General features: G+C 39.8%; 1 protein-coding gene across 1 annotated transcript in view; it reads left to right on the top strand.

Moving 5' to 3' along the window:
• The first annotated feature begins 2,764 nt into the window (after positions 1 to 2,764).
• TINAG (tubulointerstitial nephritis antigen) overlaps positions 2,765 to 25,576 on the top strand; it is a 110,204-nt gene continuing 87,392 nt past the window's right edge. The window contains exons 1-4 of the mRNA XM_068961073.1: positions 2,765 to 3,119; positions 15,682 to 15,745; positions 16,378 to 16,467; positions 24,077 to 24,191. Coding sequence (XP_068817174.1) covers positions 2,765 to 3,119; positions 15,682 to 15,745; positions 16,378 to 16,467; positions 24,077 to 24,191 — 624 coding nt within the window. The remainder of the gene's footprint in view (positions 3,120 to 15,681; positions 15,746 to 16,377; positions 16,468 to 24,076; positions 24,192 to 25,576) is intronic.

Genomic DNA, 25,576 nt, shown 5'->3' with positions numbered 1-25,576 from the left:
TGGATCATTGCAAAAGCAAGAGAGTTCCAGAAAAGCATCTACTTCTGCTTTATTGACTATGCCAAAGCCTTTGACTGTGTGGATCACAATACACTGTGGAAAATTCTTCAAGAGATGGGATTACCAGACCATCTGACTTGTCTCCTGAATAATCTGTATGGAGGTCAAGAAGCAACAGTTAAAACTATACATGGAACAACAGACTGGTTCCAAATTGGGAAAGAAGTGCGTCAAGGCTGTATATTGTCACCCTGCTTATTTAACTCATATGCAGAGTACATCATGGGAAATGCTGGATTGGATGAAGCACAAGCTGAAATCAAGATTGTCGGGAGAAACATTAATAACCTCAGATATGCAGATGACACCACCCTTATGGCAAAAAACTGAGGAGGAACTGAAGAGCCTCTTGATGAAAGTGAAAGAAGAGGGTGAAAAAGTTGGCTTAAAACTCAACATTCAGAAAACTAAGATCATGACATCTGGTCCCATCATCACTTCATGGAAAATAAATGGGAAAACAGTGGAAAGAGTGACAGACTTTATTTTTGTGGGCTCCAGAATTACTGCAGATGGTAATTGCAGCCAAGAAATTAAAAGATGCTTACTCCTTGGAAGACAAGTTATGACCAACCTAGACAGCATATTAAAAAGCAGTGACATTAGTTTGCCAACAAAAGTCTGTCTAGTCAAAACTATGGTTTTTCCAGTAGTCATGTATGGATGTGAGAGCTGGACTATAAAGAAAGCTGAGCACCAAAGAATCGACGCTTTTGAATTGTGGTGATGGAGAAGACTCTTGAGAGTCCCTTGGACAGCAAGGAGATCAAACTAGTCAATTCTAAAAGAAATAAGTCCTGAATATTTATTGGAAGAACTGCTGAAGCTGAAGCTCCTATACTTTGGCCACCTGTTTAAGAACTGACTCATTGGAAAAGATCCTGATGCTGGGAAAGATTGAAGGTGGGAGGAGAAGGGGACGACAGAGGATGAGATGGTTTGATGGCATCACCGACTCAATGGACATGAGTTTGAGCAGTTTTCGGTAGTTGGTGATGGACAGGGAAGGCTGGCATGCTGCAGTCCATGGGGTTGCAAAGAGTCGGACATGACTGAGTGACTGAACTATTATGAATGATGTGCTAAGGACTTTTATGTATTATTTCATTTAAATTTTGCAGCCACCTGATATGGGAATAAATTTTGTTATCTAAATGTTGCAGCTGATGAAATTGAAGCATAGAGAGACTAATCCACTTTCTTAAAGATGTGTTGCTAATCATTGGTGAAACTAGAATTTGATTTCCATTAGTCTCTCTGGGTCCTGTTCTTGACCAGTTCATTGTACAGGGCTAAACGCTGTGGAAGATTCAGGTGTGATGATATGGACTCAAGTAATGAGAATCGAGGTTAGAGATGATTGAATGGGGCTGGAAATGGCACTTTGCAGTACTTTAGTGACTGGGTGGGTGGCAAGGAATCAGAGGCAGCAGAAAGGATTGCACAGGCAGGATTATGGATGCCAACACCAAGATTATATTAAATTAAAACAACAAAAGATAAAGACTTGCACTAGTTTACAGCCTGAGAGAAAGGTTCCAAAGAAAGGGAAACAATGAAGATAAAAGTATGAGTTAAATAATTTACAGAGCAAAGTTGGGGAATATGTTTGATATGTTGGAGTTATGAATTAACTTTGGAGAGAAAGACTCTCATTTTATAGGAAAATAACTGAGGACCAGAGAAGCAAATCATGAACCCAAGATCATAAAGCCAATTAAATAGTAGCTCAGGGACAAGGGTCCAGGTTTTCTGATCTTCAGGACAAGTCCTTTCCACTAGGCAACCCAGACACTCTTGCTGAATCATTGTCTGCTGGTTACTTGTCTCTAATCCAAAGGAAGATATTATAGTTAATGAGTAAATACAGGATGGCAAAACCCACAGCCATACAGAAACATGAAAGGTATCTTGACCTTTGAGTTTCCTTCACATCTTTTCCCTCCCCTCTCCCCAACAGCTCCTTAGCTCAGATCACTGACTTTTCTTGACTATAAATTGCCTTTCAGATATTGCAGACCCCTGCATTAATGTCAAGCAGAAATTCAGGGAGAGAAAACTAAGGTCACCTTCAGGGAATTTCTAGCTAAATTAGCTCCACTAAGTTTTGAAATCAAAATGCTTCTGGTAGGTGAATGCTGTATGGATGCGATATCAAGCCCATGTGTGACTGGGCATTTGTTATTGATATGACAGAGCCTAGTAGGCAATCTCAGGAGAGTCTGGATTTTAGTGGCAGTGCAAGTAGGTGAGATGAATAATTGTGTTTTTTGACTTTTGAATTTCCTACACCTTGCCAGTAGTCACTGCAGCCAAAATTTGGGCCATGTGTATTCCAGAGAGGTTTTTGATTTAAGAATCTAGGTTATTTTGAAGGCAAGCAATATTCAATGTATCATCTACACTCAAGATTTTATGTATTTATTTTTATGGTAGTGGAGGTTTTTCCTGTAATATGAAATATAAAACTTTAATGTTGGAGGAATGACAATGGTCTATTGCTAACATGCACGTTATCTTTGGCAAGCATTGAAATTCTTGATTAATATTTAACTACAAGAAATACACTCAGTTCAAGTAAAGGATCAGTTTCAGGATTCAGGCTGAGTTGTCTTGATGATTAGAACTTAGGCTCCAAGGAGAAGCCCCAAGGCCAAGGGGATCAAACTTATCAACCAGTGGGAGCCTTGCTGACCTCTGGAGAATGTGGGCCGGATATAAGATCTTAATCCTTGCTTATCTCACCACAGAAATTTGGATGGAGAGACAGTATTTATCACAACGAGAAGTTGACCCAGGAGCTGAGTTCACTAGGAATCACACCATTTCGGAAGGTACTCGATTCAAAAGAGCCATTTTTGAAGGGCAGTACTGTAGAAGTTTTGGTTGCTGTGAAGACAGAGATGATGGCTGTGTAACTCAGTTCTATGAGGCGGATGCGCTGTGTTACTGTGATAAATTCTGTGAAAGAGAAAATTCTGATTGCTGTCCTGATTACAAGTCATTTTGCCGTGAAGAAAAGGGATGGCCTCTTCACACAAAGCCTTGGTCCCAAGAAGGTAGGATTTGGGAATGTGTTCAAGTATTGCCCTAGTTCATGACAAGGTCTGTCCAACTGTCTTCTCTTTCCTTCCTTCCTGCCTCCATCTCTCCTCTTCCATCTTTCCTTCTTTCCCTCCCTCTCTCTCTCTCTCTCTCTTTTTCTCTCTCTCTCTCTCCTTTCTTTCCTCCTTTCCTTTCTTAAGTTGAAATGAAAAATGAATACTTTGATCACAAGGTTAAATTTCTTTGGATTGTTAACAAGCTTTGATTCAGATGCTGGCACCTGCCTCAGCCTAGCACCTTCGGCAAAGTCCTGGTGTGAAGGCTGATTTCCGTTCTGCTTTGAATAGCCACTCACCTTATAAAAAGTTACTTAAAATTCTTTCTTTGTAAAATGTCTTGACAAAAAACCTCTCGGGCTTTTTTGAGTGTAACCTCAGAAAATCACATCAAAGTCACAAGATTGATCCTCTGCAGATGTATGTAACATTTTACTTATTGGCTCATGAGTGGCATTAGAACCTGTGTTACAGCAATGCCATTGAAACCAATGCCGGAGTGTAATAAAGGAGGCCACCCTCCCTGCCTATGTAATACCAAAGAGATTCTCCCTGTACATTTTTGTTCATTTTGCCAATCAGGGATTTTACAAAAAAAACAAAACAGTGCTTCATACAGGGTAGTTTTAAAAGTAAGACTGAGTGAATAAATACAAATATTGGGTTGGCCAAAAAGTTAATTTGGGTTTTTCTGTTACATTGTATAGAGCAACCTGAATGAATATTTTGGTCAACTCAATAATTCATAAGGAAAATGATATTATTTACTCTATTGGTTTAATTATAGTAGAATGATTGTAGGTTCTGAGCAATCAATATATCTAAAGTTTGCAAAAAAAACACACAACAAAACTCTCTTGCTCCACTTTATATGAGGCAAAATTCAGGTTTACTCAAAGCTCTGTCACATAATTTTAAGTAGGTGATGGTGAGTGGAAATTACAATTAGAAGACAGTGCAGGAAAAATTAGGATTTGTATCCTTACAGCAAAATCCAGATGCTGACTTTTGCTTTCATTTTCAATAGTGTTGTCTTGTTTGTATAACACACGTGCTACGTTAGAATTTCCACAGCATGGTCATTCCTGCGAGACCTTTGCCTTTCCCAGCAAACAGCAATTAGATAGTCTATCAGAAATGGGAGATCTTGTCATTCAGTGAAAAATATTCATTGACCATTGCCACCATGCCAGACATTGCACTTTTGCTGGGGCAACCATGGGGATGAAAAAAGACAAATCTTATCCTCATGGGAGTGATAGTCAAGTTTATGTGTGTGTTGGGGAGGGGGGGGTGCGTGGAGTAAGATATTTAATAAATTCACTGTACAGTTGCAAATTGTGTTAAATTCTCAGAAGGAAACATTTCGGGTGCTGTGGAAAAGCCTATCAGAATATAATGTCAACATGAAAAGTAGTATACAGTATTAGCTTGGGGAGTGAGGTGTGTGGTCACCTGAGGAGCTGACAGAATGGGGTCTGGGGGCCAGAAGCTTGGTGTGGACTAGGTGCTGGATGGAGGCCACCATTTCTGGAGAGTCATGGCCGGCGAAGGGTTGAAGGTGACATAAGAAGGGGTTTGTATACTAACGCATATATATGGAATTTAGAAAGATGGTAATGATAACCCTGTATGCGAGACAGCTAAAGAGACTCAGATGTATAGAACAGTCTTTTGGACTCTGAGAGAGGGAGAGGGTGGGCTGATTTGGGAGAATGGCACAGAAACACGTATAATATCATATAAGAAACGAATCGCCAGTCTAGGTTCGATGCAGAGTGCAGGATGCTTGGGACTGCTGCACTGGGATGACCTGGAGGGATGGTGTGCAGGGGGAGGGGGGAGGGGGGTTTGGGATTGGGAACACGTGTACACCCATGGAGGATTCATGTTGATGTGTGGCAAAACCAATACAATATTGTAAAGTAAAAAATAATAATAATAATAATAAAAAGAAGGGATTTGAGAGGAGTAGAGATCAGATTTTGCTGGGACTTAGAGGCTATATCAAGAATTTTAAATTTTATCCTATTATGAGAACTCATTGAAAGGTGTCAGGTATGAGCAGGGTCGGCTTCATGAATGCTGAGGGTAAGTATTATGTATTAGCTGCAGCACTGTTGAAGTGCTAAATACTTGAGATTTTCTTATTTGAGCCCTGTAGCCCTTTTAGATGGAGAAGCCAATGGCAACCCACTCCAGTACTCTTGCCTGGGAAATCCCATGGATGGAGGAGCCTGGTAGGCTCCAGTCTATGGGGTAGCAAAGAGTTGGACATGACTGAGTGACTTCCCTTTCACTTTTCACTTTCATGCATTGGAAAAGGAAATGGCAACCCACTCCAGTGTTCTTGCCTGGAGAATCCCAGGGACAGCAGAGCCTGGTGGGCTGCCGTCTGTGGGGTCGCAAAGAGTCAAATACACTGAAGCGACTTAGCAGCAGCAGCAGCAGCCCATTTAGAAAAGAAACTGCTACTTCAACTATGTCTGTTTTTGCTTGAAAGCTAAGACTTTGCTAAGACTTTAATTTAATGTATGTTTTAGGTAGAACTTATGTCCCTGGTATAGCTTTTATAACATCCATGATGGAGGGAAGCAATTTATTATTTTATTTAGTAGCAAAAGGTTCACATCATAACTGTACTCATGAAGGTAATTGTTTCTTTTGTTTTTTCTTTCTTATGAGAGTAGCTTGTTGAAAGAAAATAGCACTACACAATATTGAAAAATGATACAAAATTATATAAATTAAAAGATAATGGCATACTATTTGTAGTAATTTTTTGCATGTATGAAGTGACTTTCCTCTGAGATGCTAGAAACAAAATCACTGATTTATTAAATGTTTTTCAGTTATTTAACTGCATGATATGGTCTAATTTCTTATACTGTATTTCTTTTCAACCTGGGACCTAAAACTGTATTATCTTAAGGTTTAAAAAAATATTTCAAATAAGTAAATAATGTCCCTTTTTAAAGAAATTTATTTATTTTAGTTGGAGGCTAATTACTTTACAATATTGTAGTGGTTTTTGCCACACATTGACATGAATTAGCCACGGGTGTACACATGTTCCCAATCCTGAACCCCCTCCCACCTTCCTCCCCCTCCCATCCCTCTGGGTCATCCCAGTGCACCAGCCCTGAGCACCCTGTATCATGCATCGAACCTGGACTGGTGATTCGGTTCACATATGATAATTTTCATGTTTCAATGCTATCCTCTCAGATCATCCCACCCTCACCTTCTCCCACAGAGTCCAAAAGACTGTTCTATACATCTGTGTCTCTTATGCTGTCTTGCATATAGGGTCATCATTACCATCTTTCTAAATTCCATATATACGCATTATTAAACTGTATTGGTGTTTTTCTTTCTGGCTTACTTCACTCTGTATAATAGGTTCCAGTTTCATCCACCTCATTAGAACTGATTCAAATGTATTCTTTTTAATGGCTGAGTAATATTCCATTGTGTATATGTACCACAGCTTTCTTATCCATTCATCTGCTGATGGACATCTAGGTTGCTTCCATATCCTAAACCACTTGTAAAAGAATGAAACTAGAGCACTTTCTAACACCACACACAAAAATAAACTCAGAATGGATTAAAGATCTAAACGTAAGACCAGAATCTATAAAACTCCTAGAGGAAAACATAGGCAAAACACTCTCTGACATAAATCACAGCAGGATTCTCTATGACCCACCTCCCAGAGTAATGGAAATAAAAGCCAAAAAAACCAAATGGGACCTAATTAAACTTAAAAGCTTTTGCACAATGAAGGAAACTATAAGCAAAGTGAAAAGACATCGTTCAGAATGGGAGAAAATAATAGCAAACGAAGCAACTGACAAAGAATTAATCTCAAAAATATATAAGCAACTCCTGAAGCTCAATTCCAGAAAAGTAAATTACCCAATCAAAAAAATGGGCCAAAGAAATAAACAGAGAGTTCTCCAAAGAAGACATGCAGATGGCTAACAAACACATGAAAAGATGCTCAACATCACTCATTATCAGAGAAATGCAAATCAAAACCACAATGAGGTACCATTTCACGTCAGTCAGAATGGCTGCTATCCAAAAATCTATAAACAGTAAATGCTGGAGAGGGTGTGGAGAAAAGGGAACCCTCTTACATTGATGGTGGGATTGCAAACTAGTACAGTCACTATGGAAAACAGTATGGAGATTCCTTAAAAAACTGGAAATAGAACTGCCATATGACCCAGCAATCCCACTGCTGGGCATACACATTGAGGAAATCAGAATTGAAAGAGACACGTGTACCCCAATGTTCATCGCAGCACTGTTCATAATGTCCCTTTTGTATAAATTGGAAGTTGGACATATAGTTACTTCCAGTCACAGGGGAATTTCAAAGGTCAGATATAGAAAACAAGTGATAGAGTTTGAAATGCAACCAGACTGGATTTTCCAGACAAAATCTCTAGTGTGGCAGATTTTAAGGAAAGAGTCTAGTGAACCATCTGCTGTGAACAGACGTAAGCTAATTTGATTATACACAATTTCTATGTTCACATTGGTTAGAAAAAATGGATGTAAATCACTGACATTTGAATTGAATGAGGGTTATTTACCCTTTCACAACCTCCTTAACCACATTACAATGAAGATAAATCACATTTCAAATTCTGCTGTGCATACTGATAATTACAAAAATATACATTGGTACAGAGACCTAAACTAGTCTATAAACCTGTGTAAGCTTCCATAAGTCTCAGGTCCCCATCCTGTTAGATGTTGCCACATCTACCATGCTTGAAAAATTTATTGGCATTTTCCCATATATGCTAATATTACAGATTGTCAGGTTATAATGACTCTACCTACCCAGTGGCTGGACAGATGTTTTAGAGATTAATCCTATGCTATCAGGTTTAAGCATGAAGTCTCTTGATCTTAAGAGATACATAAACACTGGGAGTATGAGTGGGATATGATTTTTAACTATTTAAACTAATCTATATAAATTGAATATTGTTAAGTGATAAGAGTTGATTGCTTGCATCCATTATGCTGATTTAACAAGTCACTAATTTTACCAATGAAAGCCCATATCTGACACTCATTATGTTATACTCTAGAGTTCACTGAAAGATGGATAGTGGAACCCCTTGTAGGAGCTGCCCTTGAGTCTTGACTTTCAGGATAAATGATATTGACCACCCACGGGATGCAGACTCCTGGTTAAAGCAGGCAGCTGCCTTCCCTGAAGTGATGTTGGGACCAACACAGACAGTAGAACACATTATGATGGAGTATTTTTAAATAAATTATATTATACTGTCATTTTTTCTAAAATCAAGAGACTTATTTCACTTTCCAAAAATCTGATTTACCTAAGTCTTGTACTAATGGCTGTTAATGTTGCAAAACTCCTTTGGTTTCGACAGTCACTGCTATGCATCTATCTACTTATTTATTTATTTATATCAAGGTGTAACCAGTGTGACTACCTCACACTGAAGGCCTTTATATGCTTTTCACTGAGAAAATAAAGATGCCAGGAATTCTTTCATCTCTCATCATAATTTTCAACTTACTGCCATCTTGGTTACTGTTTCCATGAAGGAGATTCCTCTTCTTGAGCCCTGAATCCCATCATCTCTTGTCTTTTCAAGATCTCCACCCTTACAATTGTCCCTTCCTCCCTTCTGTCCCGCCCCTTTTCTCTTTCCTCTCTCCCCTTTTCTCCCTCTTTCTCTCCTAAGCCATCATTTCCCTCCTTCTTTTTTTTTTAATTTTACAATATTGTATTGGTTTTGCCATACATCAGCATGTATCTGCCACAGGTATACACATGTTCCCCATCCTGAACCCCCCTCCCTCCTCCCTCCCCGTACCATCCCTCTGGGTCATCCCAGTGCACCAGCCCCAAGCATCCAGTATCCTGCATTGGACCTGGGCTGGCGACTTGTTTCATATATGGTATTCTACATGTTTCAATGCCACTCTCCAGAATCATCCCACCCTCTCCCTCTCCCACAGAGTCCAAAAGACTGTTCTATACATCTGTGTCTCTTTTGCGGTCTCGCATACAGGGTTATCGTTACCATCTTTCTAAATTCCATATATATGCATTAGTATACTGTATTGGTGTTTTTCTTTCTGGCTTACTTCACTCTGTAAACTGGAATCCTTCTTTTCTGGATCAATCAGTTTACAAAGTTATTGATTTATGAAAGTGTTTTTGTAGCTCCCAACTTTTCTTTAACTCCTCAATTTCTACTACCTTTAAATCATCAATCATATTTTCAAATTAACATTTTAAAAGAGATATTTTTTATTTAAAACTAATAGAATCCAAAACAGGATAGGAACATTGCTTGGGAGATGGAGCTAGACATCAAAGGTTGACTTCTAATCCTGACTCTGTTTCCATGACAAAGTGATACCTAGCATGGGAACAAAAGTTACAGTTTATTCCTTAGAATGATACAGGGTAATTCATCTTTTCACTGCTGGTGAGTGTAAATTGGTGAAATCATTCCCCCCCCCCCAAAAAAAATAAGACATGAATTAAATGCCTTATAGATGTCCAAACCTCAATTTTGACCCAGAACTTCCACTTCTTGGAACTTTTCCTGAGGAAATAACTAAGAAAGTGAGCAAATGTCATTTACAAGACATTCTCTTGCAGGACGCTCATGAGTAGTTGTAGCTCCCAACTTTGAAAAAGCCCAAACTTACCTCCATGTCCTTAACCAGTTTTATCTTATTTCCTCCTTTCCTTTAATGGCAAAATATCTGAAAGAAACATTTCACTTACTGACTTCTAAACCTCTCATCAGCTCATTCCTACAAGACCTTGTTCCCTGCTACTTTACCGAGCTCTATCTTGGGAGGGTTATTGAAGACTTCCATGTTTTCAAGTGGAGTATTCAGATGTCCATTCTTTTATTTTTTGTTTTTGCTATTCAGCATGTAGGATCTTAGTTCCCCTCCCAGGGATCAAACCTGCCTCCCCTGCTTGGAAGTGCAGAGTCTTAACCACTGGACCACCAGGGAAATCCCAGATCTCCATTCTTTTCTTGACCCCTCAGCCATACTTTATGTAGGTGACTGTTTCTGCTTCTGTGGAATATGTCTGTTGCTTTCCAGGACTCCACTATCTCCTGAATTCCCCTCTTCTTCCCAGGTTACTTCTTTCCAGTTCGTTTTTCTAAATGTCTCTTGATTACATTGTTTGAGCTCAGTCCTGGATGTCTTTCTCTTACTTACAAACACTCTCTCAAGGGGACTGTTATTTATTCTCAAAAACTTAAAGATATGTATTACTGGCTCTGAAATTCATGTTCCAGCCTTGACTTGACTTTGGACTTCCATTACTACTCTACTTGATTTTCTCCATTAGGATGTCTAACTTAGATTTTATCTTAGTCCAAAATACGTAAAGCAGAAGCTTGATTTCTCACCACAAACCTGTTCCTTATTTCAATAATAGCATCACTGCTTCTCTATCCCTAAAGCCAAAATCTTAGTGAGACTTCTGTGACCCTTCTTTTTCCTGATTCTCCAATAGTTAATCGCATTTGCTTTGGCTCCAAATTAAGTTCATCCAGTTCTTTCTACCCTTATCTGTATCAGGCAAATCCTTCATTCCTACTGCTCCAGGCAGTAGAATAGGAGAGGTGAGGACACAGATTATGGAAGAGACACTTTAGATAAGTTCTTATAAGTCCTTGTAAGAAGTTCAGTTTTAGTCTAAGCTTAATACAGAAAAACATGAGGATTTAAAGCAGGGAGTGACAAAACACAGACCTTAAGAGATCTCTCTAAATGCTGTTCAGAGGATGAAGCATACACTGGAGTCAGGCAGGAGCAGAGGAAGGGGGTGAACTGAATTTCTGTATTAGTGTAGAAGCTGATGCTTCACTTAGTCAGTACTTTGGCCAGGCTCGGATGAACAAATAATGGTTTTTATTCAAGAAGCCACCTCTCAAGTGAGATTGTAGCAAACATTGTTTCTGATAGTCAATTCTGACTTGACATTAAGGAAGGAAGACCAAGAAATGGAACTTTTGATAACACTAGACATAGTACTCGGAGAAGGCAATGGCACCCCACTCCGGTATTCTTGCCTGGAAAATCCCATGGGCAAAGGAGCCTGGTAGGCTGCAGTCCATGAGGTCGCTGTGAGTCAGACACGACTGAGCGACTTCACTTTCACTTTTCATTTTCATGCATTGGAGAAGGAAATGGCAACCCACTCCAGTACTCTTGCCTGGAGAATCCCAGGGATGGTGGAACCTGGTGGGCTGCCGTCTCTGGGGTCGCACAGAGTTGGACATGACTGAAGTGACTTAGCAGCAGCAGCAGCAGCAGCCATAGTACTAATGATGTTGGGTAGGCCTGGGGATAGCATTCTCTTGGCTTCAAAATTAGTAGCTGGGGAACAGATCAGGGAAGGGACAGCCTCCTTCAATTAGGACCTTTGTAATTTCTGGTCCCTTTATCTGTATAACTGGTACGTTGGACAAGAAACATTTAAACTGTATGAATAAAAACCAGCTTTCAGATATACATATGTATACGTACATACATACAACATCAGTTCAGTTCAGTAGCTCAGTCATGTCTGACTCTTTGTGACCCTATGGACCGCAGCATGCCAGGCCTCCCTGTCTGTCACTAACTGCCGGAGTTTACTCAAACTCATGTCCATTGAGTCAGTGATGCCATCCAACCATCTTATCATCTGTCGTCCCTTTCTCCGCCCGCCTTCAATCTTTCTCATCATCAGGGCCTTTTCAAATGAGTCAGGTCTCGCATCAGGTGGCCAAAGTACTGGAGTTTCAGCTTCAACATCAGTCCTTCCAGTGAACACCCAGGACTGATCTCCTTTAGAATGGACTGTTTGGATCTCTTTGCAGTCCAGGGGACTCTCAAGAGTCTTCTCCAACACCACATTTCAAAAGCATCAATTCTTTGGCACTCAGCTTTCTTTATAGTCCAACTCTCATATCCATATATGACCACTGGAAAAACCATAGCTTTGACTAGACAAACCTTTGCTGGAAAAGTAATGTCTCTGCTTTTTTAATATGCTGTCTAGGTTGGTCATAACTTTCCTTCCAAGGAGCAAGCGTCTTTTAATTTCATGGCTACAGCCACCAACTGCAGTGACTTTGGAGCCCCCCAAAATAAAGTCTGACACTGTTTTCACTGTTCCCCCATCTATTTCCCATGAAGTGATGAGAGCAGATGCCATGATGTTCATTTTCTGAATGTTTTAAGCCAACTTTTTCACTGTCCTCTTTCACTTTCATCAAAAGTCTCTTTAGTTCTTCTTCGCTTTCTGCCATAAGGGTGGTGTCATCTGTATGTCTGAGGTTATGGATATTTCTCTCTGCAATCTTGATCCCAACTTGTGCTTCATCCAGCCCAGTGTTTCTCATGATTCACTCTGCATATAAGTTAAATAAGCAGGGTGACACTATACAGCCTTGATGTACTCCTTCCTGATTTGTTCCATGTCCAGTTCTAACTGTTGCTTCCTGACCTGCATACAGGTTTCTCAAGAGGCAGGTCAGGAGGTCTGGTATTTCCATCTCTTTCAGAATTTTCCACAGTTTGTTGTGATCCACACAGTCAAAGGATTTGGCATAGTCAATAAATCAGAAGTAGATGTTTTTCTGGAGCTTTCTTGCTTTTTTGATGATCAAATGGATGTTGGCAATTTGATCTCTGGTTCCTCTGCCTTTTCCAAATCCAGCTTGAACATCTGGAAGTTCATGGTCATGTACTGTTGAAGCCTGGCTTGGAGAATTTTGAACATTACTTTGCTAGCGTGTGAGATAAGTACAATTGTGTGGTAGTTTGAGCATTCTTTGGCATACATACATACATACATATATATATGTGTATGTATGTGTGAGAAAATTTTTGCTTCTGGGATTTTTGGTGCCCACCTCCCTTTTACCCCTCCGGTTTCAAACAATGAAACTTTACCACAGGCGGTGCAGTGGTAAAGAATACACCTGTAATGCAGGAAACACAAGAGACATGGGTTTGATCCCTGGGTTGGGAAGAGTCCCTGGTGTAGGAAATGGCAACAGACTCTAGTATTCTTACCTCAAAGATTCCATGGACAGACGAGCCTGGCAGGCTACAGTCCATGGGGTCCCAGTCAGACATGACTGAGCCACTGAACACACACACACACACACATATGTGTACACATACATACATATTGAATCATTTGCTGTTCAGCATAAATTAACACAGCACTGTAAATCAACTATACTCCAGTAAAATAAATGTTAAAAATCAGCTTTCCCCCCGCTTTCATCCACCCTTTAGAACTAATCAGGGGAGTACTTTCCTTGACTTGGAGTGAAACTTGAATTGTTGCTTGAATTTTTACTGTTGCTTGCCTAGGTAATGAAAAGTTCTAGGATCTTTGTAAATTGCAAACATAGAAATTTATTTATAAAAAGTGTTTAATCCCGGGTAGTAATTAAAACTCTGAACTTAATTTAAAGTTGAGTCTTTTTCCTCCCGTGTGGGCCACAAGAGAAGTGTTTTTCTTCTCTTTTCCTGTGATGGTGGAATACATGGAAAAGGGATGGATAGATGCAAATACAAGGAGATTCGAAATTCATTAAGCAAAACATTGAACTGTGAGAACATGGTGCTTGCTTAAGAAAGCAGCTGTAAATGTTTCCTGAGAAACAATTTTTTGAAAAATTGAAAGATAGCTAATCTGAAATTGGCTTTTGTGACATTATGGCTTGTAGTTCAACCAGGTCCCTTGAAATGGTTTTTAAATATGTAGATTTACTCCTATTATTATATACAGTAAAAAGTTAGAATTCCTAGAGGGGTGGGATGGGGTGAGAGGTGGGAAGGAGCTTCTAGAGGGAAGGGACATTTGTATACCTCTGGCTGACTCATGTTGATGTATGGCAGAAACCAACGCAATATTGTAAAGCAATTATCCTCCAATTAAAAATAAATAATTTTTTTAAGTTAGAATTCATTTTATTTAACTAGGGGCCATTGATGTGATCTCTCAATGATACGTTTCCATCAAAAAAGTTTTCATGTGACATAGGAGTGAATTATGTTACTTTTGCTAATTCAGTAATTTGTGTAAGTTATATTTATGAAGGGATTTAGTTTCTAGCCAGTGCACTATTTTACCATATCTTTCTGATTGGTTTTCATGCAATGATAATTCACCATTGATCTCTTTGGAGTAGTTTCTATAATCTGGTAAAACAGCAAAAATTTCCGTTAATGTGACTTCGCTGGTGGCGCAGACGGTAAAGAACCTTCCTGTAATGTGGAAGACCCAGGTTCAGTCCTTGGACTGGGAAGATGCCCTGAAGAAGGGAATGGCTACCCACTCCAGTATTCTTGCCTGGAGAAATCCATGGACAGAGGAGCCTGGAGTGCCGCAGTCCATGGGGATGCAAAGAGCTGGACAGACCTGACCAACTAACACTTTCACTTTTTGGTTAATAGTTGAGGAACATTTAGATTTAGAACACAAAGGGCTGCAATCTTATAAACTTTTCTCCTGATTCAAATTCTGGAGAAAAAATAGAGTTTCTCTTTGTAAGGTGAATTCACTGAAATAGCTTTGTACTTTGGTCCAAAACCTTGTTCCTTCCTCTAATCATACGCAACTGTTTATATCCACATGAGACTTGATTAGATTTTAAGATGAGAAATGCTATTAATTATTTCAAACACTATTTTACTGCTTACCTATTTCTTTAAACACATTAATTATTTTTTGAGTGTGTTTAGTGATTAATACCTCAGTAATTTAATTTTTAATGCTTTACAAATCCTCTCAGTTGGAACAAATACACAGTGCAAGAAGCTCATGGAACAAATCCAAAAAAATTGGATATATAAACCCTGACAAAAACCCCATGTAGATTTCTGTCAGATTGGCACCAAATATTTTTTGCATATTTGAAAAACTAAGGTCCGTCTAGTCAAGGCTATGGTTTTTCCAGTAGTCATGTATAGATGTGAGAGTTGGACTGTGAAGAAGGCTGAGCGCTGAAGAATTGATGCTTTTGAACTGTGGTGTTGGAGAAGACTCTTGAGAGTCCCTTGGACTGCAAGGAGATCCAACTAGTCCATTCTGAAGGAGATCAACCCTGGGATTTCTTTGGAAGGAATGATGCTAAAGCTGAAACTCCAGTACTTTGGCCACCTCATGCGAAGAGTTGACTCTTTGGAAAAGACTCTGATGCTGGGAGGGATTGGGGGCAGGAGGAGAAGGGGACGACCGAGGATGAGATGGCTGGATGGCATCACGGAGTCAATGGACGTGAGTCTGAGTGAACTCCGGGAGATGGCGATGAACAGGGAGGCCTGGCGTGCTGCGATTCATGGGGTCGCAAAGAGTCGGACACGACTGAGCGACTGAAATGAACTGAACTGAAACACAATTTTAGAGTATGTGTTTTGTGAATGCATTTTATTAATCAATTTAGAATATTGATTTGTTTTTATGTTATGTTGACAGGTTGCCACAGAGATGGTCAACATTATGAAGAAGGATCAGTAATTAAAGAAAACTGCAATTCCTGGTAATGAATTTAAGTGGCACAGAACTGAATTCTACTGTCTGTGCATGTTTTCTTCAAATAAAAGGAACATTTGTGAAACAAAACATATGCTTAAATACAGATACACAGAATCATAAGATATCACATATCAATGGTCTTTATGAACATATTTAATTTTAATAGATGTGTCAAATCTACACATAAATATTTCTTTTAATGTTCGAGTTTGATGTTAGTGACAGTGCATTAAGCATACCTATTAATTACAAATATTCTGATATACTATAGGCAAATCAACTCGTATTTCCTTGAGCACAGTAACTAAATATATTATAATCAGACTGCCTTAAAATGATTATCCTGCAGAAAATTTCCAATTACACATACTAAATCTGCTGTCTTCATTGTTGCCTATTTTCAAACTTCAATGACTGAGTGGTCATTTCATTCACTAACTGCCTGGAGTAGAAGATACTGCGTTGTCGCATAGTTAATAAATGTGTTGTGATTTGTTTTTGCCAAGAATTAAATAGCCATATGGTTAACATTAATCAAAAAATTTTATGCCTTAACAAGGTGCAATTCTGGGTACTAATTTTGTAAATGTGCTCCTAAAAGGCCAAGTCACTTTCATAATGTTTGTATTTTTACAGCACATGCTCAGGACAGCAGTGGAAATGCTCCCAGCATGCATGCCTTGTTCAACCAGGATTAATTGAACATGTCAACAAAGGAGACTATGGGTGAGAAAAAGTTTGCTTTCTGGGATTTTTGGTGCCCACCTCCCTGTTACCTCTCAGGTTTCAAACAATGTAGTTCCTATCACTTACCTGCAAAAAAAGATCATTCTTTAAAATGAAATAAAAACAAGAGTGTGAGAGAAATGGAGAGGGAAATAGAAAGACATGTGAAAGTGGAATACACAGAGGTAAACTTCAAATAACTAAAAATCAAAATGTATAAAGGAGAAATTTGGAGCATGGTCTTAAATTATTCAGAAAGGAGCAGTGTCATGGTATGAGTGAGGCGTGTAGGAGGAAATTTAGTTTAAATAACTAGCCAGAAAAAATAAGAAAGTAGCAAACTGATTCATTCATGTTTATTTTCTTTCCTTCCACATTTGCCCTGACCTAGCCAATCACAAGCTCAAGCTATCCTGTGCAGCATCTTACCTTAAGAGAGTAATATTTTATCTTGAGGATTCCCCAAAAGACCAGCCCATCTAGACAGTTTCACTGAGATGACTGTTATCTAGCCAATTTCACTCATAGTTGAGTCAAAAGGTCAGGCCATTTTACTTTGCTAATAAACAAAAACTTGGGCTGATTGACATTTAAAATAACTGTCTGATGCTCTGATAGATTAGCAAAGTCACTTTGCCACTTACATAGAAGGAGTAAGGAGAAGATGTCAACACTGGCTCTCTTTATGGAACTAAAAGGAAGAGGGATGGCGGGATGGTTTCTGCCTCAGGATTTCTCTACCCTTGATAACATTTTCCACCTTCAGGAAAAGATTTCACTTGAAAAGATCTATTGCCTAGCAACTATAAAAGTGAAGTCATCCTCAAATGAATTTTTTAAAACTAAAAATATCATTTCTCTCCACACTTAAGCTGTATGTTTCCCAGCACAATGGGACACTAATTTTCAATGTACCCTGAGTATTTTCTTGGAAGACATGAAAGATAGAAGTCACATTTGTTGATATTAATATTCTCAAACCATTTTAAACTCCTCTGTGTGTGTGTTTCACCAATATTTCAGGTGATAATATGATGACATTTTAAGTATTTCTATGGAAAATCAATTCTCTGTGGCTAAGTGATATTTAAATTATTAAAAGAACATGAGAGTATGTGTCATCATGAGAGATTATCTGAATCAGGTGCCTAAAAGGATTCAAATGCTTGACCTAACAAGCACACACTTCCAGGAAGCCAAGATAAGCAACCAACCTTTCTGCTGTCCCTGAACCCAAGAGAAACCACTGCTTAAAGCAGTGTGGAAAGAAAGTCATATAAGAGTCTAGATCTGTTGGGAATGCTATCTCCCTTGGAAGGAAACATTTTTGCATCATTCGTTTACTGTTGAGAGTACTCCAGGAATATTTCAGAGGCATGGGCTTTACCTTTTAGTAGCAAACATAGACGACTCAAAAAAAAAATGGAAATAAAATTGCAGCAAAAGAAAATATACATAGACAAAATGGGGGAAAGAGGTGTATCGCTGATCGCCCTGCTTGTGGCGCCAACTGTCTTGCTGTATCCCACTGTGCACACTGTTCGTTGAACCGAGGGTAGGCAAGGCACAAGCTAACAAGCTAGAAAGAGACTCGAGGAGCCATAGGAACTTTATTCTCTCCGGGTGGGCACAGCAGCCGTAACACAGCCGCTCTCTTGTTTGGCTGAGCGGACATACTGCAGTTCTCTCCTCTCGGGACTGACCCAATGGAGACAGCCAAGGGGCAGCAGTAACTCCTCCTACTTTATGGGTGGAGCTCGCATATATGCATACCGCACACAACTCCTGACCAACTGAGAATCTCATGACGTGCATGTGCAGTACTATAAATGAGTTCAGCTGTTACACAGTCATTATTTACAATATGGGGCAAGAAAGCCTGGACGGCCATCTTGGCCAATTTGCTCTCTCCCCACACTCCACCCCTTCAGGGTCTCTCGTTCACATTCTATGCGTCGTCCATCTGTGATATTCCTTTGGCCAGTAACACTGACCCTTGGATTTACATCTTGCAACAGCAGTAGCTACAACAGCAGTTACATCCCCAATGCATAGCAAAACCCAACACCAGGTATCACTTGGGACTCCTGTTGCAGTCCTTGCCCTCATGGTGCTAGAAGAGCCGCCCACGCACGTGGAGTGCCTCTGTCTCTCATGGCCAAGTCCAGTGCACCATCTGTCCTTGTGGGATTCTAGGAAATCCTCCCCAGGGGCAACTCCACTCCTGCGGAATTTTTATTAAGGACACACAAACCCCCCACAGGCACCAGGCCCACCCTGCAAGGAAGGGATCTTTTGTGGTGTTCACAGTCCACCCACATGATTACACTTTTCTAAATCTGAGGACACGGCCTTTACAGTACACTCCCCATAAATTAGCCCACGTTTGCATCTGCATAACCCAGTTGGGACTCCTGCTAGCTTGGGCCCCCTGTGGGCTCTTTGCACTTTCAAAATGGCATCCTGCATGACATCTCTCTGCTTCTCTCAGGGAAGTGAAGTGAAGCCGCTCAGTTGTGTCCGACTCTTTGCAACCCCATGGACTGTAGCCTGCCAGGCTTCTTCGTCCTTGGGATTTTCCAGGCAAGAACACTGGAGTGTGGTTGCCATTTCCTTCTCCCAGGCTTCTCTCAGTAAGGACCTGCAAAGCCTCTCAGGTGCTGGGCCCACCCCTGTGTCCCAAAGTCGCAAAAGCCATGCTTCCAAGTGTTCCTGTGCGTTTGCTGAAACTGCTAACCCAAGTTGGCCAACTCCACCTGAGTATATGTCATGAACTCAGTCACACTGGGGCCCTTTGACCATGCCCCCCCGCCTTGGCCTTAGGCTGCTCATGCTTCACTTTCTGCTGCACAGCGGGCCTTGCTGTCAAGTGGGGACCCACGGGCTCATAATGTTCATCATCACAGTCACTTACCACCTCGCTGTCAGAGATGCTGGGTTCTTCAGGGCCATGGGGTTCTTGCTCTAACATCAGTATACGCTGCCCCAGTTCTTCCAAGTGTCTCTGCACACTGCACACCGGCATGGCATCACAGAAAGCACTGTCAATATTCGCCTTCAGTGCAGTCAGGAAAACCCACCCCACAGTGCCAGGCAGTTAGTGCTGCCTTTTTCGGCAAATGGGAACTCACTGCCTGTAATGCCTTTCAATATTATCCAGTGAACCATCCACCACTTCCCAGTCTTCCAGCTGGAGCCCATGTCAAGAGAACAGAGGCCACACGGTACCATATGCTATCTGGTGGCCACTGGCTTCCTCCATCGAGTGGAGCCTCAGACTCCCCTACCCACTGGGTATCCTGCCAACTATGCCAATTGTATTGCTGATCATCCTGTTTGTGGCGCCAATTGTCTTGCTGTATCTCACTGTGTACACTGTTCTTTGAACCCAGGGAAGGCAAGCCGTGAGCTAAGAGGCTGGAGGGAGACTTGAGGGGCCACAGGAACTGCAGGCACATTTATTCTCTGCTGGCTGGCACAGCCTTTCTCTTGGCTGGTTCAGCAGCCATAGCAGTATTCTCTCCTGGCTGATGCAGCAGCCACACAATTCTCTCCTCTCGTGACTGATCCAACAGACACAGCCATGACATCATAGTAAAACCCCCAGTTTATGGGTGGAGCTCACATATATGTGTGCCGCACACAACCTGTGACCACGTGAGTACCTCGTGACATGCACGTGCAGCGCTATAAATGATCTCTGCTGTTACATACTCATTGTTTACAAAACATGGGCCCAGAGAACCTGAACACACCATCCCGGCCAATTTGCTCACTGCCCGCAAGAGGTAAGTAAAAGAGATGAGCGAGGAAGAAAAGGACTAACACTGAAATTATTTACCAGGGAAGAAAAGGCAGACTGTCCTTGAATTTAAAAGAAAGTTCTGATTCTCAGATATTTACTGTTTCTGATGTTCAAGTTGCTTTCATGTGTGAAAATGAAATCATTTATATCATTCAGTGTCTATTTTAGGCTCTTTTAAAAATAACCTACATGGAAATATATGCAGCCTTTGCTTTAAAGCATTTATTTCTGTCATCTTGGTAGTATTTAGATCCAAGCCTTTATTCATTCTGCATAACCTACTTTGGTGCTTATTTTTTCCATGCATTATGTTTTCATGCAATTAATATTAACAAAACATGTGTTTCCCTTTTGGCACTGCTGAGAATACAAATAAATAATGTCTTAGAGGAATTTACAATCCAGCTGAGGAGCCCACATGCCATAGCTTTGTAAAAGGGTTTCTAATGATAGGGCTGTTATAAATCCCAAATTCGTAGCACAAGTGATAACCAGCAAGTTAGTGGAATGAAGGGAGAAAGAGATAGTCTCAGTTATCTGATGCTATGTAACAAAATCACTTTGGAATTTAGTAGCTTAAAACCACAAGCTTTATTTATTTATTTATTTATTTATTAAAAGTTCTCTTTATTTTGGCTGTACCGTGCAACAAGTGGGGTCTTTTTTAAAATTAACTTATTTTTTATTGAAGGATAATTGCTTTACAGAATTTTGCTGTTTTCTGTCAAACCTTAACATGAATCAGCCACAGGTATACATACATCTCCTCCCTTTTGAAACTCCCTCCCATCTCCCTCCCCATCCCACCCCTCTAGGTTGATACAGTAACATGGAAACTTACCTTACATTACTATATGTAAAATAGATTTGCTGTATGGCTCAGGAAACTCAAACAGGGGCACAAGCTTTATTTATTTATTTTCTTTTTTTAATTAAATTAATTAATTTATTTTAATTGGAGGCTAATTACTTTACAATATTGTAGTGGTTTTTGCCATACATTGACATGGAAGCAACCTAGATGTCCATTGGCAGATGAATGGATAAGAAAACTCTGGTACATATACATAATGGAATATTACTCAGCTATTAAAAAGAATGCATTTGAATCAGTTCTAATGAGGTGGATGAAACTGGAGCCTATCATACAGAGTGAAGTAAGTTGGAAAGAAAAACACCAGTACAGTATATTAACACATATATATGGAATTTAGAAATATGGTAACGATGACCCCATATGCGAGACAGCAAAAGAGACACAGATGTAAAGAACAGACTTTTGGACTCTGTGGGAAAAGGCAAGGGTGGGATGATTTGAGAGAATAGCGTTGAAACATGTATATTATCATAAGTGAAATAGATCACCAGTCCAGGTTTGATGCATGAGACAGGGTGCTCAGGGCCGGAGCACTGGGATGACCCTGAGGGATGGGGTAGGGAGGGAGGTGGGAAGGGGGTTCAGAGTGGGGAACACATGTACACCCATGGCTTTGTTTTTATGTTCACATCAGCAATACAGGATGAGCTTAGCTGAGGCTCTTTCCTGATCTTTCCTGTGGGTGTGTCCACAGACATCTGGAGCCTTAGCTGGGCTGCACTGTCTAGGTGGCCTTACTCCCATGGCTGGTGGTTGGTGCTGGTTGTTGGGGGCCCAAATGTCTCCAGGAGGACAGCCTTGGCTTCTTCACATAATGACAGTGTTCAAGCAGGACACAAGTGGAGGCTAGAAATGGCCCCTTCGGAGGCCAAGGCTTGAAATTTTCACACTGCCAGTTTCACTGCTTTCTACTGAGCAGAGCAAGTCACCAGGCCAGCTCATTTTCAACAGTTGGAGAAACAAACTCCATTTCTTAATGGGAAGAAATGGAGAAGAATTTGTGCCCATTGTAAATCTATCCTATCTCTAAATCTGATTTTTTTTTATGAGCTCAATGTTTAGGCTATTGAATAAGTTGGTCCTGATTTCTCAATGATGTGTCAAATCAAAAATACCCCAACTAAAAAGATGAGCCCTTGGCTTGTGCTTGGTTGCTGGCAGCTCCCTCTACCTTGTCAACTAAGCCAGAATACCCAAAGTTAGTTTCAGGCTTGCCCCCTCTTCACTCTCAGTCACTAGGCTCTTATTTTTCTCACCAGGCTTATTTTAGAAATTTGTTTCCTATATTTCTATGCTATATTCGAGTGCATTTCTTGATCAAGCCTAGCTTGAAGTCATCTGATTGTTTCTTTTGTTTCCAGCCTAATGTACCTCACACCAATCCTTTATACTTTCATGGCTATCCTTCCAAAACAAAGCTTTGCTTCTGTCACTCTTGTTCTTGAAAACTCTTCAATGACACTCCATTGCTTTAGAATATAATTACACTCCTCTGCATAAATGACAATTTGGCCCAAATGCTTTACCACCTCATCATTTACACTCTTTCCAGCCTGCCTTTCTGGTGTCTCTCGTAGTTTAAGCATTACATATCTCCTTCTGTAATATATGCTTCCCAATTTCAAATCTGCTTTACTCCAGAGTTGCCTTTGTTTAGAATAAATTCTATCTTCTCCCACGTCTGGCGACCTAACTCATTCACATTCTTCTAGGATGAGCACTGAAAACTCACTGTCTGTAAAAAATTGTTCTAACTGCTTCAGGCAGAGTTATGTTTCAATTCTCTACTCTGATCGGGGTTTGACCTACTGCTAATAAATAACGCAAACTGAAGTCATTTCTCTGTTTGTCATTTTTTAGGGTATGAGATTTTTGAAGGCTGAGAAGTTGATTTATTTCTATGTTCCCAGTGTTTATTGGAGAATATGATCGATAAATTAAGAGGATTCAGTAAATGCTAACTTGGAGTGTGATGACAGACATAGAAAACAGATCTGTGGTTGCCAAGCAGGAAGCAGGGTAGGGGAGAGATGGATTGGGAGTTTGGAGATAGTGGATGTAAACTGTTACATAAAGAATGGATAATGACAAAGTTCTACTGTGTAGCACAGGAAAATATATTCAATATCTTGGAATGAACCATAATAGAAATTTATTTTTTTAGAAACTATATATGTGTAAAAATATTTTAAATGTTTCTTAAGGAATTTTCTTCAAATATCAACATAAGATTTTGAAAACAAATCTTCCTTTTCTATGTAAGGCATGAAATATGTTTCTAGAAAAGTATGTGCTTTTTTGTTATTTAATTTTACATCAATTGAATTCATATTATTGTTAATAATGACTAAGATTATTGGGCACTTAACACAAATTAACTCATTTATATGCAATGGACTATTTTAATATTTAAATAAAATTAATTAGCATTGCCATAATCTTTTTAAGTGTAACTATTTTGTCTTCAATTTTTCATGGATACTTCTTTTTACACCGTCAACTTCTTTTCAAATCTAAATTATAAATAATACATTACCTTATTTAACCTATACATTCCTGAACATTCAAGCTTCTGTCTAAAACGCATTTAATGATTTTTAAAAGAAACTACATATATTGGCCTTTTACTAAAATCACTTCACCATAAGTAGAGATTCCATATTCTTAAATTTAGTCTATGTTGATACAGTTTCCTCATATGAGTTATTTAAATCATTGACGTAGACCTAATTTAAGAAGAGTGATATGCTTCCATATTAGAGTGATCAATAATGCATCATTAATATAACAAATACCTAGTTTTCAGTAATGGTTCCAATTTTGTCAGACTTGCTTCTGTATAATTTCAGAAAAACACATGAACCTATATTGATTAAAGTGACATCATATAACCTGTACCTATTTTTTCTCTTTCATTTGTAAGGCAGATGGACAGCCCAGAACTATAGCCAGTTCTGGGGAATGACATTAGAGGAAGGTTTCAAATACCGCCTTGGCACCTTACCACCCAGCCCCCTGCTTCTGAGCATGAACGAAGTGACCGTAAGTATTTGCTCAGTTTGATTCATGTATATGTGTGTTTGTATAAGTCTGTTCATAGGTGCATTTAAAGCAATTTTTAAAATTAACTTTTATTGGGGTATAGTTGCCTTACAATATTGTGTTAGTTTCTACTGTAGAGCAAAGTGAATCAGCTATAATTATACATATGCTCAGGCATTCAGAGGTGTCTGACTTTTTTTGACCCTTTGGACTGTAGCCCAGCAGGCTCCACTGTCCATGAGAGTTTTCAGGTGAGAATATTGGAGTGGGTTGCCATTTCCTCTTCCAGGGAAACTTCCTGACCCAGAGCTCAAATCCACGTCTCCTGTGCCTCCTGGGTTGCAGATGAATTTTTACCACTGAGACGTAGGGGAAGCCCATATTTACATATATCCCCTCTTTTTCAGATTTCCTTCCCATTTAGGTCACACAGAGCATTGAGTGGAGTTCACTCTGCCACACAGCAGGTTCTCATCAGTTACCTATCTACACACAGTATCAATAGTGTATATATCAGTCTCCATCTCTCAATTCCTCCCATTCAACCCCGTTTCCCCTCTTGGTGCCCATACGTTTGCTCTCTATGTCTCTGTCTCTATTTCTGCTTTGCAAATAAAACCATTTAAAATAACTGAAATAGTGAGTTTTGAGCAGATGAGTGTGCTTTGATGATTAATGGAGTTTATCTTAAAAAAGCCTCACATTTTTCATTTAAAGAACACCTTCAAACTTTGCCTGACAAGCTGGCAAACTCATGAAATTGCCACATTTCCTAACACCTTCGTGCTCTGTACTACTGAATTAGTTTTCACTTTCGTTCCTGAGAGGTGTTATCTTCTGATCATAGGCGTCTTGGATAAAGAGACTTCTCCTTCTCCAGTTATCACAAATCTCTAACTTAGAGCTGCAGCTTTACTACCCCACATGTGGACCTCTCAGTTGAGATGTTGATTATATTCAACGCCTGTTACAAATGCCCAGGGCATTTGTACTTCTTTTTTTAAGATTCCACATATAAGTGATATCATAGGATATTTTTCTTTCTCTGTCTTACTTCAAAAACAAACTTATGGTTACCAAAAGGGAAAGGTGGAAAGGAGGGATAAATTAGGAGTTTGGAATTAGCATATACACATTGTGTGTGTGCCTGTATGGTCTGATTCTTTGCCACCCATGTCTCTTGCCTCTAGTAGTATCAGGCTAATTCTTTACCACTGAACTCCCTGGGAAGCTCTTGTACATAAAATAGATAATGGGGCTTTCCTGGTGGCTCAGATAGTAAGGAATCTGTCTGCAATGCAGGAGATTCAGGTTCAATACCTGGATCAGGAAGATACCCTGAAGAAGGGAATGATAATCCACTCCAGTATTCTTGCCTGGAGCAT

The sequence above is a fragment of the Capricornis sumatraensis genome, chromosome 22 (genome assembly GCF_032405125.1).
Source record: "Capricornis sumatraensis isolate serow.1 chromosome 22, serow.2, whole genome shotgun sequence".
Lineage (NCBI taxonomy): Eukaryota > Metazoa > Chordata > Mammalia > Artiodactyla > Bovidae > Capricornis > Capricornis sumatraensis.
This window is presented reverse-complemented; position numbering and strand designations above follow the sequence as displayed.